This window comes from Anopheles cruzii, chromosome 2 (genome assembly GCF_943734635.1).
Source record: "Anopheles cruzii chromosome 2, idAnoCruzAS_RS32_06, whole genome shotgun sequence".
NCBI lineage: Eukaryota > Metazoa > Arthropoda > Insecta > Diptera > Culicidae > Anopheles > Anopheles cruzii.
Genome location: NC_069144.1, coordinates 50,513,931 through 50,531,033, shown reverse-complemented (window position 1 = coordinate 50,531,033; position 17,103 = coordinate 50,513,931). Strand labels below are relative to the sequence as shown.

Here is a 17,103-nt window from a genome sequence, read left to right as displayed (position 1 = left end):
TGGCCCAAGAGAACCGAGGAGAGAGAGAGACACAGGAACCGGAGCAAGTTGACGAAGAGGAAAAGAACATGTAGATCGCAATCGCAGCAGTCCGAGAGCGAGCGAGACCAAGGCGCACAAGATTGGCCGCGCAAGGATCCTCGATCGATCGTCGGTGGTGGCTCTCGAGACCAGCGGCTCCAGCGGAGCAGGGCGCTGCCCTATATTAGAGACAGCAGCAGCAGAGGCCAGAAGACACCTTATGCTGGGCTGGGCGCACACGGAGCCGAAGATGGGAACAATAATAACGACGCAAAGACAAGCATCCCGAGTGCGCGCACCCTGTGCACGGACAAAAGCTCGCTCTTGAACTCTTCTTCCTGCTCTCTTCCTGCCACACATCCTTAAGGAGCCAAAGACAAAAATGGTGGACGATCACGAGTGCTCGAGAGGTTGTGCAGCAGAGCCACGACGATCGTGTTATTATTATGAGAGTAAACCTGCGCCGGCTTTGGGCTGCCCGTGGGTTGTTATTTTATGCTGCAACGGAATCCCTTCTTCGCCGAAGTCGTGGTGCGCGCCGTGGTCCCTTTTGGCAAGTGTTATTTTTACACCCAATTCTGAGTGATTTCCGCAGCGAGCAACACGGCCGCTCGGCTCGGCTCGGCTCGCCGTTGCATTCCCTAGGCTGGCTGGCTGGCTGGTGTGGCTACTCCTGGGACAGCCGGCCGTCGCCAACGGGCTTAAAACGGCACAGGCATCGGGGATTTTCTTTTTTATCGGTCCCCTCCATCGAACCGAGCTTCTCAGCGAGAACGTCCCTCTAGCGTCCTGTGGCTTGCTTGCAATTAACCCTCTATAATTGTGGCCATTACTCTGGAGAAGAGTTAGAGAAGGAAGCGGAGCGCGTAGAATGACAGAAGGACACAGCTTTTCCAACTTGGTTTTGATTATTCTAACGTCTCTCTTAAATTAACACACTTTTGACCGATGATGATCGTTGATCGACAAACAGGAAACAGTTTTCTTTTATTACGCATGGTGTGGTGCATCATGAGTTTCTTCCAAATGGTCAATTCCTTCTGCCGTTCTTGTTACGTCACAATGGACTGTAAAATATCTACTGATTGTCCGAGTTCAGCGTTTCGATCTCGGAACATTCTTGCCACACCGTGTACCCGGTGCCCACCAGGAGCTGCCCTTTAGACTCTGCTCTTTTGAAGCCTAACACACATTCGGTTGGCCTCCTTTTTGTGGAGTTGGCGCGGGATCGATCGATCGTGTAAAAGCATCAAATAACCAATCCTGGTCCCGGTCCGAACCTCTCGAACGGACGCGGATTTTTTTCCGCCGATCGCAAAACAATTACACGCTGATCGCTCAACCGGCCAATATTCTTGCCATTGTGCGTTTTTGCGTTTTGGCGCTGTCGTCCCGAATTGTGAGTGCTCGCTCTAGTGTCCCGAACCTTTTGGGCAAACAAAACAAATTACACCGGTGGACTTTTGCAGGGCGCGAGTGCCACCAAAAAAAACACACGCACACATATTGCCACAAGATCGTAAGGAACGGGCCAGGAAAGAAAAAAAAACAAAGTTAAATCATCACACAAATAAGCAGCAGCGGCCGAAAAAAAACACGCGACACGAGAGCGTGGCGCTCTCGGCCGGCGATCAAGTTCACGATCAAGTGTGGCGCGCGAGCGCACGGTCTTGGCTGTGACGCCAAACGAAAGACTGCTACGGGCGCGTAGACGACGAACGACGCAGAACTTCACGTGCGCGTACCCCTCTAGAGTGGGGCCTTCAGCTGGCAAGTGCGATCGTCCTCCTTACGCTGCGGGGATGGTGTAGCAGCAGGGCAGCCGATTCTTTAAGCGTCGATCTCGCGCGGGCACAGAGATTCAATTTGTGTCAGACGCGCAGCGCCGCGAGATGTGTTTGTTGCCCGTGGCTCGGGCTCTTCCGTGAGCGCGTTCTGCACGCACACGCCAGACAGAGAGCGCAGCACAGCCGTGCGCGTGTGTGCGAGAGAGAGAACGGGGTTTTTGTGTGGTCAGAGAATCTGAACCCGGCTGGGGTGGACCCGGCACCACGAGGGCTTTAGTTGTACTTTGTCTTGTGTTCTGTTAACAGCGAATGTTTTGGTGCTAGGGATTTTTGGTGGCATCATCACCGTCTCTCTCTCTCTCTCGCGATCGCCACACGCACACGCGGTGCGCTCACAGATCGTGAACATTTGTAGCAACCCGCGATCGCGATCGCGGCTGTGTTGTGACGCTAATATGGCGCTAGTAGCAGCAGCACATGGATGAAAGGTACCTTCAAAATGGACTCAGTGCGTGATAACACCGTGTCGTGACAGGTTAGGACGGGGAGGTCACACATCGTCCGGCCGTGAATTTCACGTCAAACGAATGCACGATGCTCCCGGCTCCCGGCTCCCGGAGTTTCCGTGTTTTTTTCCGTGTCTCCTTCTTCGCGGCGCGCATCTCGCGCAAGTAAACAGCGCCCGAAACGGCTTGACCTTTCCGTGTACTGGTGGTTGGTGGTTAAGATTCGTCGTGTTTTTTGCTTTTGTTTTTGCCGTTCAGTCGGGTCGCTGTGGTGTGCGGATTCCTTGCCAGCAGCTTGATCGCTTTGGCTTGGCTCCGTTCCTGTGTTCGCGCGCCCGTCATCATGCGTCACGCGGGGTTTGCGGTATTTCCAGGAGATCCGACATTTTTTTACCTTCCTTCCTTCACACCGTGTGTCCTCCCGCTTCGTGGCTGTCAAACTTTTTGCTGCCCCTCGGCACTTGTTGAATCTTCTCGACGCGTTTGTGCGCCACACGGTAACAACCTTTTTGGCCGGATTCACCGTTCGATAAGTTTTGTCGTTCCGATCAGCAGCACCACGATCGGGCGAACAGCGTTCTTAATTGTTCCGAATAGTGCTACTAATGGGAATAGAATAGATTGACACGCGATTCAGACCCTCTCTCGATCGCGGTGCGCTAATGATAAGCACTTATCCCAGCAGTTTTGCCCAGCAGCAGAGGAGGTTGTTATCAAGTCTAAGATGCGTTCTATAAAAACAACACTCCCCCTAATGAGGGACCAATTAAACGTCGTCCGCAAAAATAGCCCTCGGCCGCGCTCCGAGCGCACTTCGACCCTCGAGTCTCGGGCCATCCGGAAGGCCCTACACGCGCAGACAGGTGGAACCGAAGCCCTAACTCTCCCTCTCTGTCTCATTCATCCGATCGTCCGATTATCAATCCGCCGTCTCGGCTATCGCCGGGTGGGGCCACCCGATAAAGTTGACATTGTAAATGTGTGACGTGACCTTCGCGTAGCGTAAAATTAGACATCGCAAATGACATACAATTAATCGGCGTTCTAATGCTACCGTTCAATCGACAGAGAGAGAGGGACCGCTCAAACTGTGGCTTAACGGCGACGCTGTACTGCCCCACTGAGGCTTTCGTCGAACCGCCGCGGCCCACCGGAACAATTGTTTAGAAGGGCTATGTAATTTTGTCCGTTGCTTTCATTCGTTTGGATGTTTCTCTGGGGCCATGGGGCCAGTCGCGGTCACTGCTTCGTTGTTGTAACAAAACGACGCGCATCCGTGTCAGTGATTTTCCGTCAGTTCGAGAGTCCCCCATCGCAACCAGCCGCGCCTAATCCCGGTATCCTTTTCTATTCCTTCTTCCCAGCAGTCCCGTGTGCCGTTGAGCCGAGCGGTTTCGATGGAGCAACGCTGGCAGGACCTGGCGAACCTCCTCAGCTTCCCACCGGGTATGGGCGTCGGAATGGGGGTCGGCGATATGGCACCTTCGCATCCGTCGCACGCCCATGCCCATTACCCGGCACACTATCCCTCGTATCAGGTAAGTTGGACGCCGACTAAGCCGGGAATTCGCGGGACTAATGGAACCTCTCCGCCTTTCTGTCTCCGTAGCCAAGTGGTGGGCTAGGCTCCCAGCACGGTCAGTACCACCACCCGTCGCACCCCGCCGTACTGCAGAATGCATCGCTGGCCGATATCTCACCGGCCCAGCCACACTACGGCGCGAACCTGGGCTCGGCCGTCTCCACCAGCATGCATCTGACGAACTCGACGTCCGAGACCGATGCCGGCACGTCGGGCTACAAAATGGATCCGGAGATGATGTACTACTCGGTAAGCTACCGGTCGCTTCCGCCGCACCCCATTCCATAAGTGCCACACACCACCACCACCCATAATCACCACCGTAATCACCATTATTATCCCTCATTAGCGTCACTTGGTATGCACTTCCTTCGGGGATGATAGTAATCAGGCGGAGTCCTTCCCCGTTTTCTCTCTTTTCCCTCACACACGCAGAACGGCACGGCGTCGGAAATGAATCACACCGATGGGTTTTTGAATTCCATTCTGAACGACGAGGACCTGCAGCTGATGGACATCGCCGTCAACGAAGGTAAGTGGGGGCCCGGTCCACGCCGCGAGACATGATTGCGATATGTCAACTGTTGCGCTCCCGGCAAAATGCCACTTCCATCCGAGTTCCCGTTAGCATCCATTTGCAGTGTGCGCGATGAGAGTGTGCTTTATCGGTGCTCTAATTCGGACCCACTATCGCCGACTCGGTGGCGGCCAAATGGTCAGCGTTGCAAATCGATCGATCGCCATTATGTGCCGGACGGAACGGTTTTCCCCATGCGCCGGGGAAGCCGGAGAGGCTACGGAGGCAACTTACGGAGCCGCCCGGATTGGGAGTGTCGCTATTTTTAAACTCCTTTGAAAGATTAGATAAGATTAAATTCAATTTTGGTTCCATTTTCAACTGCGCTTCGACATGCTGCTGCTGCTGGTATCGAGCATTAGGTTGCCATTGGGGTTCCGCAATCGAATGGTCCACCCAACGATCCCATTATGGTTAATTACCCGGGATCGGTTCCGAATGACAATTCGATTGCCACGGACTTATTACTGCCGGCACCAGGCAGCAGAGAGCACTAGGTGTTTGTTTAATGGCGGACGCCTTCGTTTGCCGTGCCCACGTTGTTACAGGGAAGCACCATGGCCGGCACTTAGAGAGGGTCTTGTGAGGGGTTAAGTAAATGTTATAGGTCAAGAATGCACACAATATGTGTAGTACGTGGTGTCAGTCAGGCAGCAGAATGCGATAGAATTGAACCTTGGGTCTGGTCCCGATGAGCGGAGGGGTTGCTTGCGGAGCTAACCAATTCGTGGCGGCTTGAGGCGAACCCGGACTTGATCCGTGTCTTGCACCAAAGCATATTATGGGACTCATGCAGCGATAACACTCGATCGACTCATGGTCGGTCTCCGGAGTATTTAGAAATCACGAAATGATACAAAACATTCAGAAGATCGACAACATAATCTAATTTTAGCACTCGAGGACTAAACCGTCAAAGATAACTAAAGTGAAAATCAAATATTCTGGACGATTCCAAAGCCAAAGGCCTAGGTTATGCTAAACAGGACAAAGGCGTTAGGGAACTACTGTCCTACGGTACGGGAATCATCTGTCAACGACCATGTCACGACCTGCGGACACGATTGAGATATCCCAACGACATGTGGTGACAAGGCGGTGACCGAATTACAGCCGTTTGGGACGGAAATTATTTAAGGTTTTCTCTCCCACAATACAAACACGTCCTTATCGACGCATTGTGTCAACACCAAGGACGAATGTGGTGTGATCCTCGTCCCGGAACGGAGGGATGCAATCATTTCCCCCGAAAAGACCGACTTGACAGGCGAAGAGCGAGAACAGGCGGCCATCGTGTGGGTAGCATTTGGTCTACAAAAAAAAAATTATAAAATCCCCAAGATGTTGCAGCATAATTAAACTTACCACATATCGCTGATCCCGCCGGACCGGGGTGCGGGCCGCGGGCTTTCGTTTCGAAAACTAAAAGTCAAACAGAACTTCAAGTCATCCTGCCCGCTGCGTTTCACTCATCATACATTCCCCTCCACAGAAAGAGAGGATGTGTGAAACCAAAGGAACTAATTTTTATTCGGCCCAGCAGTTCCCATCTCCGTCTCACGTCGGCAGCCGCCGGTAAAAATTGGAAAAAGTGCCGTCTCACCCATTACCCCTGAACTCCAAAAGTCTCGAGAACAGAACCGCCATCCGGATCGGCGGCGGCGGCGGCCGGGTCTCCGGCAATTGACTGACTTTCCCTTTGCGGGTTTTTCGTGCTTCGGTGCCGAAAAGCGGTAGACAATGTTTAATAGGTTTAAATGTTCTGGGGACTACAAAGTGAGCATTTCGGAATTTATATAGATTGGAAAGATAGCAACACGCATGCGCTGTGTTGCGCGGGCGCTGGCTCACCCCTCGGAGAGCTGCAAAATGGCGCTTTTCAATGGGGCAACGACACACCCAAGCGAGTGCCGTTCGAGCATCCCGCATGGGAATGATATTTTTGGCGTCATTTTATGACAAGCGCTGCGAATGTGATAACGCATTAACGCTGACCGTCATTCACCTGATACGCCGAAGAATTCCTCCGGCGAACAGGGCACTTCCGGAATTACTTTCTCTCTCTCCCTGGACAGGGATTTGGCGGTCAGTGGTCAGTGAGATGGCGTTTTCTTTCGGGCCTCTCTAGTGCGGCGTTGCAGTGCACTTGGTTTGGATCGTGTTTATTAAGCGAGGTCCAAGAGAAAGAATCAATTAGAATTATTCAATTATTTTGTGCAAATTAGGTACTCCTAAACAGTTTGCGCTATTGCTAAAACAAACAAAATAGAATCAAATAGAATCATTTCTCGGCATCAGTTGACACACAACCATAACTAACCAGAAAATTATGCCCGGACGAAGTCGTGAATGATTTATATACACAAATTTATTTGATACCAATTCTATTACTATTTGAAAGATTATTGGCTCAAAACATCATTATACCAATGGTTTCAGGCCGATTCAGGTCAATCTTTTGTCCGAGATGTGCCGTCAACCAGCTATGCCCAATGTACTCAAACTTGTGAACAATAACACTGTTGATTTATGCACCTAATGAGCATGATTAAAGAAAATGTACTGTTGAGTATATTTCAAAGTGTTATCAGGGTACAGCAGAGAAATATTCTCCCTTTTAAAGTATTATATCCAGCAACTCCAGGTAATATAGGATTTTTTTTGTGATGAAGACATTCTCTATTCCGTTTCTTTTTTTAGTATTTGAAAAGTACAGGGTGCGTTTTCACGACAGGGGATATTTAAATTTTGGACAACTCCGCCGTTTTCCAGTCGATTTTGGCAAATGAACAAGGTTTATTTAGGGTATAGAATGCCGTTTATTGATAATTCACGAAGAGTACAATATCGTTCAAATGACCGCCTGGATGATTAAACACACAAAAAGCGGGCATATTTTATTGTATATGACAACATTTCGGGCATAATAGCAGCAATTTCCGCTGTGATAGCATAAACCTTACTCTTCAAATAACCCCACAGAAAGAAGTAAGAAGAAATGCGGCAGCAATAAGCACGCACAGTTTTCACAGTTTAAACAGTTGAACGATTATTTTCAATGTAAAGCGCTACAATTTCAGCCCGCTGCTTTGGAGTAAACCGATCCCTAACTAAAATTTCATGGAGTAGCCGTTTCAGAATGTGGCGGATTTTCCTACATCAACTGAAAAATGGCGGAGTTATATGACATTGAAATTGTATCCAGGAACCAGGAATATATATATCCAGGAATTTACGTATTATATCCAGGAACTCCACGTGATACACGATTTTTTTTAAGAAGTCATTCTCTATTCCGTTTCCTAGTATTTCTATAGTTTTTAAAAGTATAAGAATTATTTGCAATACAATTTTCTTTACCAGTAGACAGTCCTCAATTGAAGTGACCGGTGGAAACCGTTGCATGGTCGAGCCAAAGGAGATACCAAGATTGCCTAACTCAATCCTCAATGGATCCTTGGATCCTTGGATCCTCAATGTTACCGGGAAAGTGAAAAACCAAGAATCAAGAAACCTTATGAAATGAAACAACATGAAATTATTGTTGTATAATTATCCACTTGGTATAAAATTTTGTGTTAGTAGTCAACGTGTAAATAAAAAGAGCAGCATCCTGACAGATTGCAATGTCGTACACCAAACTTAGCAACCATTGCTAACATAATGGCAACCCAACGCGTGTACGGCACCAAACCGAATGAAACTCAATTTCATGTCAAATAATTTCAATCCTGCCTTGGAAAATAGGACATTAGGCTAGGGCAAGTCCGCGACAACCAGAACGAGGTTGAGATAACTCCTTATTTTGAGCTCGTAGAGCATGAGCCACGAGCAAGAATTTCCATCTTTGCTAAAGGCGTGAAAACTAGCATGGCAACCGATTCTCGATGCTCCAAAAGTAGCAAGTTGGTTTGCTGATTACTTAAAAGCGTCAACACATTCTTTTTCATTAGGCACGTGTGCAATTTGCGAACATTCTGCCTAGCAATCCGTCCGAGCTGTTGAAACACGTGATGTATTGATAACGCTAGGATTGCAAGCCCACGGGAAGCACCGCCTGGAAAAACCGGAAACGAGGGCCAACTGGAGAAGCTGAAACGAATGCAAATGGTCGGCACAAGACAAGACGTGAAGCTCCTCGCCGTGACTCCGAGCTAATGAAAGTCACAGTGGAGAAATTTGGTCCTGAAGGAGCACCGTCATTGTGTGACGGGCCTAAGGGCGCGCGCGGCCTACGTGTCGCAACCACCACCCCGTACCGTGCAAATACCGTGTAAGCGGCGGTGTAGACGGTCAGACCGCTGCTGAGTAACCGGGCGGTCGCGATAAGATAATACGATAAGCTGCCAGGGGGACTGCCACGCCATCACAGGGTGTTTCATAGAATTCTCTCCGAAGGGGGATATCGGGTCGCTTCTTCGCGGAAAACGGCTCGCGACGCAGTGGCCAAACTAGAAGAAAGGGGAAAAAGTAGTGTCACTATTGTCTGGATCGGAAGTTGAGGTGGAAGTTACGCCGCTGCTGCTGCTGCTACTCCGCAGTGCCAAATCTCGCGGCGCGGTCTTCCTCAGAGGGCACTTTGCGGTGTGCTCCCGCGGTGGTTGGTGGAGGTCAAATAACCGATCCGCTCCACTCTGGGTGATGTGACGGCCACCTGCGAAAAAAAGAAAACGTGTGCCCTGTCACGTTGTATGCAAACTAGCTTCGTTTTCGTTTTTGGGCCTGGCTTGGATCCAGTTGCAAAGCCCCAGACCTCGGCCGCCAGAACACAGACGGTTAGTCGAACGCATCAAATGACTCAGCGGTTCAGTGCGCGGGTTAGAGAGCGATTACTTGGCGAAACCTGGCCCCGTCGGAGCACCGTGTGTGTGTGTGTCTGTGTAGATACGGTGGGCGATCGGTCGGGCTCCGAGGTGTGCGTGGCGTGTAACGACGGTGCTGAGCCGTCGAAAAGTGCGCTGATATACTAACGGAGCGTCGTGTCCCGGTCGACGTGTGTTTGTTATCAGTCAGAAGGCCCCACCGTTTTTGCTGATTGCAGCAGGCGACGGGTGTGTGACGGTGAAGGTGGTTGTCGCATCGCAAAAAGAAACGAAGGCAACAACGCACCCGTTACGTGGTGCCTGGTGCCTATTACACGATAGCGGGACCGAACCGAATGAAGGTCCCAAGTGCAAGTCATTATTTACTACGTATTTACCCGCGCAAGAGATGCGTCGTGCCGCCGCGGCCGTGCGTGAACAGGTGTGCTGTGACCACCGGCTCCGGCTTCGATTCTGACCCGTGGCACCGGTTGCCAGTGGTTACTAGCTACTACTCCGGCCCGCCCGCCAGTGTTTGCTTTGTTAGACGACGTCTCTTTGTTGTTGATTACCATAAAAGCGCGCGTCACTTTGACAGGCGATCGCCTGCGAATAGTTTATTGAGCAGCGCAGCAGTGGTAGTAGTGGTAGAGCAGGCCATGCTGTCACCGTTTAACTTTCTCGGTAATGGAATGCACTTCCCGGTCCCCCAGGATTAAGAGTGAGCGAGAGAGAACGATGTGCACTAATACGGATTGTTTTGTTTTCCATTTTCCAGGTATGTACACCATGCGCATGCTGGAGCACAACGGCACCGGAGGTGCCGGAGGTGGGGCCCCCAACGCGTCGATGCTGGGCGCCTCGAACCTGATGGGCCACAGCGGTGGCCATCACCTGCCCTCACTGATGGCCGGTGGTGGTGCTGGTGGTGGCGGCAATCTGCACAGCGCCATGAACGTCAGTGCACTAGTCAACGGATCGGCGGCCACCGGCGCCACGTCCGCATCGTCCGGCGGTGCGACGGCCGGTGGCACAACGGCCGGTGGTTCGGGAACACCGGGCGATCGGTTGGATGCGTCCAGTGACAGTGCCGTCAGCTCGATGGGTTCCGAGCGGGTCCCGTCGCTGTCGGACGGCGAGTGGGGCGACGGTGGCAGCGACAGTGCCCAGGAGTACCACAACGGGAAGTACGGGGGACCGTTCGATTACAGCTACAACCAAACGAATGGGGGGCCAGCGGGCCACCGAATGGGCGAGCACGGCTCACGGCAGGCGCCGCCGGTGGCCCAGAAGAAGCACCACATGTTTGCGAAGCGCTACTTCCAGGAACAGAACACCACCGTTCCGGCGATCCAACATCCTTCGCCATCCAATCCCGGGGCTCCGGGTGGGCCGAATGCGCCCGGTGCAGCCAACGCCACGGCCGGCGGTATCGACGGTGCTGGTGGTGGAGGCGGAGGTGGTGGCGGAGGGGGAGGTACTGCTGCCGGCGTGCTGCTACCGACGGCCATTAAGTACGAGTACGATTACATGAGCGTGGTCGGTGCCACGCCGTCCACCATCGGAACCGGGTTGGATGTTCCGACCAAACAGGAAGATCATTCGCAGCACTCGCACCTGCAGCAGCAGCAGCACCATCATCACCACAATGGAACGCACCTGGAGGCCACATCCGGGGCGGCTGCTGCAGCAGCAGCCGCCGCTGCCGCCGCATCGGCCCTGACCGACATGAAGTACCCGTACGGGCTTGATTTCCCCGCCCGGAGTCACCACTCGGCCGCGATGGGCCGCTCGCCGCTGCAGCCACCGGAAATGGTGCACCACAACCACACGTACACGCTCCCGTACGGTCCGTCGTCGGTCCCAGCAACCGGGGGCAACCATTCGGCGGGTGCCATCAAGTCGCATTCGCGTGACAGGCAGCGCGGTAGCAGTGGCCGGAAGGCGGAAGAGGAGCACCTGACGCGCGATGAGAAGCGGGCGCGGGCACTGCAGATTCCGATTCCGGTGCAGGACATCATTAACCTGCCGATGGACGAGTTTAACGAGCGGCTGTCGAAGTACGATCTGAGCGAAACCCAGCTTTCCCTCATCCGGGACATCCGGCGGAGGGGCAAGAACAAGGTGGCGGCCCAGAACTGCCGGAAGCGCAAGCTCGACCAGATCGTCACGCTGGCGGACGAGGTGAAGGACATGAAGCAGCGCAAGGAGCGGTTGCTGCGGGACCGCGAGATGGTCCTGTCCGAGCACAAGCGCATCCGGGACAAGTTTTCGGTGCTCTACCGGCACGTCTTTCAGGTTGGTCTAGAGACTCTTTTCTCCGTCCATTCTGGTTCAATCATTTAATCGCCGTTCCGGGGGGACCCTTTTCAGAATCTGCGCGATGCCGATGGAAGCCCGTACTCGCAGGAACACTACAGCCTGCAGCAGAGTGCCGATGGTGCGGTGGTGCTGGTGCCGCGCAACTCGGAACGCCCGACCACGAACGGGCTAGGTGGCGGCTCGGCGACGCAGCATTCGGCCAACGGCCAACACCATCCGCATCATACGCACGCGCTCCATCACTCACACCTGCACCACCAGCACGCACACCTGCAGCACCACATGCCGCACCATGGCATGGTCGGTGGGGCCGGTGGGCCGACCAGCACCATGAACAGTGCCAGTAGCGGCGGTGGCGGCGGCAGCAGTAGCAGCAACAGCAACAGTAACGGTTCCGTCGGTGCTGGTGGCAGTAGCAATGGGGCCGGTTCCCTCAACGGAACGACGGTGCACCAGCAGCGTTCCGCGAAGGAGTAGTGCCACTTTGGGGCGTGTGGCGCTTTTTGCTGGATTCCTTAGCTCCGGGTTGGCCGCGACAACCCGTAGGGGCCACCCATTTTTATCTCTCATCCCTGTCATTGGCTTTATTCACAGTCCGATCCGATGCCGAGATCTCTCTCTCTTGGGAGGCCGGCCAATCGCCCCAATCGCATCGCCCCAACAGGACTTTCCTGTGGATAGCTGTTTGCTCTATGATATGTTTGGCGGCGGCGCCGCAGCAGCGTGATAGAGGCCCCCTACCGAGGCCAATCAGACTGATCAGACTGGCGGAGAGTGATGGCGGAGGCTGCTGCGATGAACTCTCGCCCCAGGCGTCCTCCTTGTGTGCGTACGAACATTCCCCCTTCCCCTCCGTTAGGCAGCAACGGAAACGGGGAATAGTCGGTCGGCGATGGTTGCTGATGGGTGCACCATGGTAACGCAGGAGGAAAACAAACAAAACGGTGACGGCAACTAGAATCGATCCCCATGCAGTCAGCTCCAGCTCTCGCTCTCTGACTCCGCACAAGGACAGTACAACTGAACACTGCTATGCAGCAGGGACACACGCAGGGAGGACGGGGGGTCGTTGCAGATTGGGGCGCTGGGTTGTAATCTTTTTTATCGGCTGCCGCACGCTAACCAGCAAATGCAGCGCAACCTTAGTGTTGCTTGCCTGGTTAGCAACGGAGTAACGGTTGCTATGCGCGAACTAAACTTAAAAGCTATGACTAGTACTCTTGTAATTACTACTGCTACTACTACCTACCACCATTACGGCAACAGAAAGTAAAGTTTAAGCTTATGCGCGACTGTTGCTGCAGCTACGCCGCCAACGCCGGGTGATGATGTGATGGATAAATTCGTAATTAACATTAATATTATTATTTTGTACATAAAAAAAACACACACACGTGCAGGTGACAAAGTTAGGCGCTTTCCACAGAATGCTGGTGCGATTAATTAATTTTGTAAAGCGTTTGCACACACAAACACACAAAGTCCTGCGCCTGCAATAGCGAACTAGTTTATGATTCCTTATGAAACACCCAAACCCTAGCACAGTAAGGCAGAAAATGGAGTGAATAGTATGTGTTGGTAAAGAAGGAGTTGTAAAGTACATCTCAGCAGATTTGGATTGAACAGGATAATTTACAGTTACTAATCGGTGGAGAGAATTTAGGTTGTAGTCGAGCTTTAATAAGTAACCCAGGTCAGGTCAGAGAGGGTCAGAACGCTAACACGCGCTGGCCAAGGTGGCACGAAACCGAGAGGATGTAAAAATATGTGTAACCAACGTAAAACAAAACCTTACAGCTGCCGCGGGGTGCCGCAGGGTTGTTTGTAGTGAAGCATTTTGTCAGCCACCCATTGTCAAACGCTACTATTTATTTGATTTGCTCAGTTTTTTGTGCAACAACAATAACAACAGCTACAACGATATACTTATAGTGCTAGCTTCTAAGGTTCTGTGAGAAAAATCGCAACAAACCCGAACGAACATGAACATAATATGTAGCACCAAAAACCAAATGGCGGCGCGCCATTCATTTTCGACTACATGTTGCGCACCACCCGGCACCCGGCACCCTCTCTCCGCGATCGGGAGCGAAGGATTATCGTAATATTGCTGTGGATGTTTTGTTTTTCGTCTTATCGTTTTTTTTTCTTCTATAGTTTTTGGTTGTTCTTGTAAGCTTTGGATTGCGGAAAACAAAAAAAATATATAGAATCAGTAAGAATGGAATACATTTATATCTTACTTCGTTGTGTACATATATAAACTGGAAATAAAAAGAAATTAAAACCAACTGGGCGGTTTGGAAGTCGCATTATTCTTTGTGCTATGCAAAATGTACATATCTTTTTGGCTCCTCTATTGGACTATCCCTTCCTGTTATCAAATTTTCACAAATATTGCGTCCAATGTATAAAAACATAGACCAGATTGTAGAAGCAATTACTAGTCGTAATGGTATTCCGATGGACAAAATATAACCAAACCAAGCAAGGCGCACATCACGTGGAGCAAGGTGAAGTCCCTGTTTGTCATCGTCGGCGGCCTCTCGGTCGTCTGCGTCCGCCAGGGCTATCTGCCAAAGCTGATGGAGGGCGTAGCGGACGTGATCGAGGACGATCTTTTCACGTGGATCTCCAAAATCGGGTATCGGGTTGGGTAAGACTGCGAAGGGATGCCAGCTGTGACCGTGGAAATAAATTCCAAACATTTTCATTTAAAACCGCAAAATCCGTCGTTAGAATTTTCTTTATTCCCGCTGGAATTGGAAAGAAATTGGCCATCGAAAAAAATCGGTGAGGAAAATACGGTAAGACTCGTATCAATACGCGAAAGAAAATCAATATCTGGCGGAAGCTTCAGGGAAAACATTTGGGAAAACGCTATCGGAAAAATCCGCTTACAAATTTCGTCAAAACTTCTCCGTCCCGACCCGAAAAAGCCGGTTTTCTGGAGCCGCAAAAACACACATTGTTCCAACAATAACAAGAACCAACAAGATTTGGATTGAAATACATTTTTATTACTACGCCAAAGTAATAGCTTTTTTGCACACGAGACTTGATAAACCTTAACCATTAGCTGCATATTTTACATATAGGTGAAGACAACTGCCGCACAGAGTGATGTAGGTTTGCGTGATTTAGATCGACACACCAAACACAGTCATAACTTAAATTCAGTCTTCGACGATTCGACGCTTAAATGATAACGAACAACAGATTCGTTTGACGAACATGTGACGAACGATGTTTTAAATGTAACAAAACATACAGTCGAAACAGTAACAGAAGAGTGTACAGAACATAACGCCGGCAACGTGTAGCTGCTGCTGTTTTAAATTAATTTTATGCAAAAAAGTAAAAATAAAAAGGAAACAAAAACGAGCAAACCACACAGTATTTGCTAGTACCAAGAAAAATCATCGTCACTGCTCGAGCTGTAATAGTCGTCCGCCGGACCGGCGGCCGTACTGTTGGCGGTTGCGTTGCTCGTAGTAGGCGCACTGTTCGGTCTCCCATCGGTCGCCCGGCTGTTCTTAAGATCGCCGTGCGATTTCACCGTTATGTTAGTGCCCGATAAACCATAAAAGCTTTTCGGTAGGAAATTTTTCTTCGTTGCCACAAATTTCCATCCCAGATGCTGCCGACAGTTCGCACAAACCTGTTGCCAAAATACACAAATCGTCATTCGTCATTCGTCACAGGCGCCTGCGATCGCCTTGACGATCATTAGGTACACTTACGGTAATCTGCCACGAGTAGCCGGGAAACCAACTGAACTCGGTCGAGAGCCGGTCGACGGTGTTGGTCGAGTTTTCTTTCGTTTTCAGCACCGTCAGTGTGTCGTGCACGTAACCGGACGGGTTGCAGTAACTCGTCTGGACCCCCTGTTTGGACATGGCAAAAATGTCGTTGTAATTGGCGATTTCGTTGTCACACCGTTTGCAGATAAAGTACCACATCTGCGTTGTGCCGGAAAGGGGAAAGATATCTAGGTATTAGTCGCCTTGTGTCCGAAGACCCGAACGTCATGCAGTGGAGCTTACGTGATCGAGTGCTTTGTTGATGATCAGCATGCGGCGGAGCACCGAATCGGTGCAGAAGATCATGGTGCGATTCTCCTCCGTGAGCGGTATGTTCCTGGCGAGCCAAAACGACAGTTTGATCGGGTCCGTCGGTACGCTGGTTATTTTGACCGAGGACAGAAAGCGTTTCACTTTGGCCAGCACCTCGTCGGTGCCGTACTGATCGTACACGAACTTTGGCCACACGCTCGTTTGCGCCAGCATGCGCTTGAAGCTGTTCACTCGATCCTTCTGCTGACTGTGTGCGTACCGTGCCATTGCGTTCGAACAGCTGCTAATCAGTGGGTCCGGAAGCACGATTTCGGGTAGAATTTTAACCTCCACTCTGAACAATAATAGTAAAAGAAGAACAGCTGTATTTGGCCATCACTTTGGCGCGTGTGGCGAAAGCGGCGTACCTTCGTTCCTGTGATTGGCGAACGATGAAGAACCGTTGCTGGGCGATGGTTTTCAGCAGGGCCGACTCTCCCTCGTCGCCCCGCTCGTACACTTGGCAGGTGACCCCGTACACGCGACCCTTGCTCGTGTACTGGTCCTCAAAGACGAGCCCAAACTTGAGCCCGTCCGAAGAGTCGTCCGTGCCGCCACTGTACAGGTTGGAGGCGTTCAGCATCAGTGGCACGATCTCGCCCGGATACACGATCGAGTGATGACTGTAGATCGGTAACCGATACGTTTTGCCCGGTTCCAGATAGTCAACTCCTTCCACCCGTTCCAGTTTGCCGAGATACTGTCGGAAGGAAAGTGAAGAATGAAGGGACAGCGCATTGCGTGAAAACCTTGGACCAGCCAATCTTGTTTCTTTTCCCCTTTTGCCATCGACTTACGGCGTGCTCGGTAGGAAGCTCTGTGTTGTAGATTTCGGTTCCCGCCGACTCCCGTTCCCGTATGTAATCCTCGAACAGCTCCAACTCTAGCGCTGGGTCCACCACGGCGGCGGGCACAGGGGACGAATCGGCCGTTTCGTACTCCTGCTCGGCAATTTCTTCCTCCATTTGCCCATTGTTGTTGTCCTCCGACCCGTTGCTGCTGTCGTCGGTGTCGATGGTACGCTGTATCATACGCATACGCATTATACGGTTCCGTCTGGTTGCAATGTCCCGTTCAATGCCGTCCGCTTCCGCAGAACCACTGCCGCGTGAAGAGCTACCTTCCATCCTGTGGATCGCCGATATTCAGCGCAGATACTACTTCTGCGATCCGATATGACCAGGCAAACAAACCGAAATTATACTTCCGTCCACTGAGACGCACTTTTATGCAAACAAACTAATTCTGCTGCTGCTGGTTGTCAAAGTTTACTGTGATGCATTCCAAGGCTCCAACCCACACTGATGTTCCCAGCTGTTTGAGCGCTTCCAAATTAGGTTTGTGTTGGTGTGTAAGGTTTTCAAACGATACGTTTCACCCGGTCTTAGCCA

At 51.4% G+C, this 17,103-nt stretch overlaps 2 protein-coding genes across 2 annotated transcripts in view; one reads left to right on the top strand and one right to left on the bottom strand.

Annotated features, from left to right (window-relative positions):
* Nucleotides 1-13,853, top strand: part of LOC128267922 (segmentation protein cap'n'collar) — a 35,302-nt gene extending 21,449 nt beyond the window's left edge. The window contains exons 6-10 of the mRNA XM_053004875.1: nucleotides 3,679-3,852; nucleotides 3,924-4,145; nucleotides 4,332-4,428; nucleotides 10,054-11,573; nucleotides 11,649-13,853. Coding sequence (XP_052860835.1) covers nucleotides 3,679-3,852; nucleotides 3,924-4,145; nucleotides 4,332-4,428; nucleotides 10,054-11,573; nucleotides 11,649-12,074 — 2,439 coding nt within the window. The 3' untranslated portion in view covers nucleotides 12,075-13,853. The remainder of the gene's footprint in view (nucleotides 1-3,678; nucleotides 3,853-3,923; nucleotides 4,146-4,331; nucleotides 4,429-10,053; nucleotides 11,574-11,648) is intronic.
* A 774-nt stretch (nucleotides 13,854-14,627) lies between these two features.
* On the bottom strand, nucleotides 14,628-16,998 carry LOC128278274 (protein cereblon). Its single transcript, XM_053016963.1, has 5 exons — nucleotides 16,510-16,998; nucleotides 16,081-16,412; nucleotides 15,644-16,007; nucleotides 15,341-15,559; nucleotides 14,628-15,258 (listed from the first exon to the last, which is right to left on the bottom strand). The coding sequence occupies exons 1-5, from the start codon at nucleotides 16,837-16,839 to the stop codon at nucleotides 15,001-15,003; spliced, it is 1,503 nt and encodes a 500-aa protein (XP_052872923.1). The 5' UTR covers nucleotides 16,840-16,998; the 3' UTR covers nucleotides 14,628-15,000.
* Between the last annotated feature and the right edge of the window lie 105 nt (nucleotides 16,999-17,103).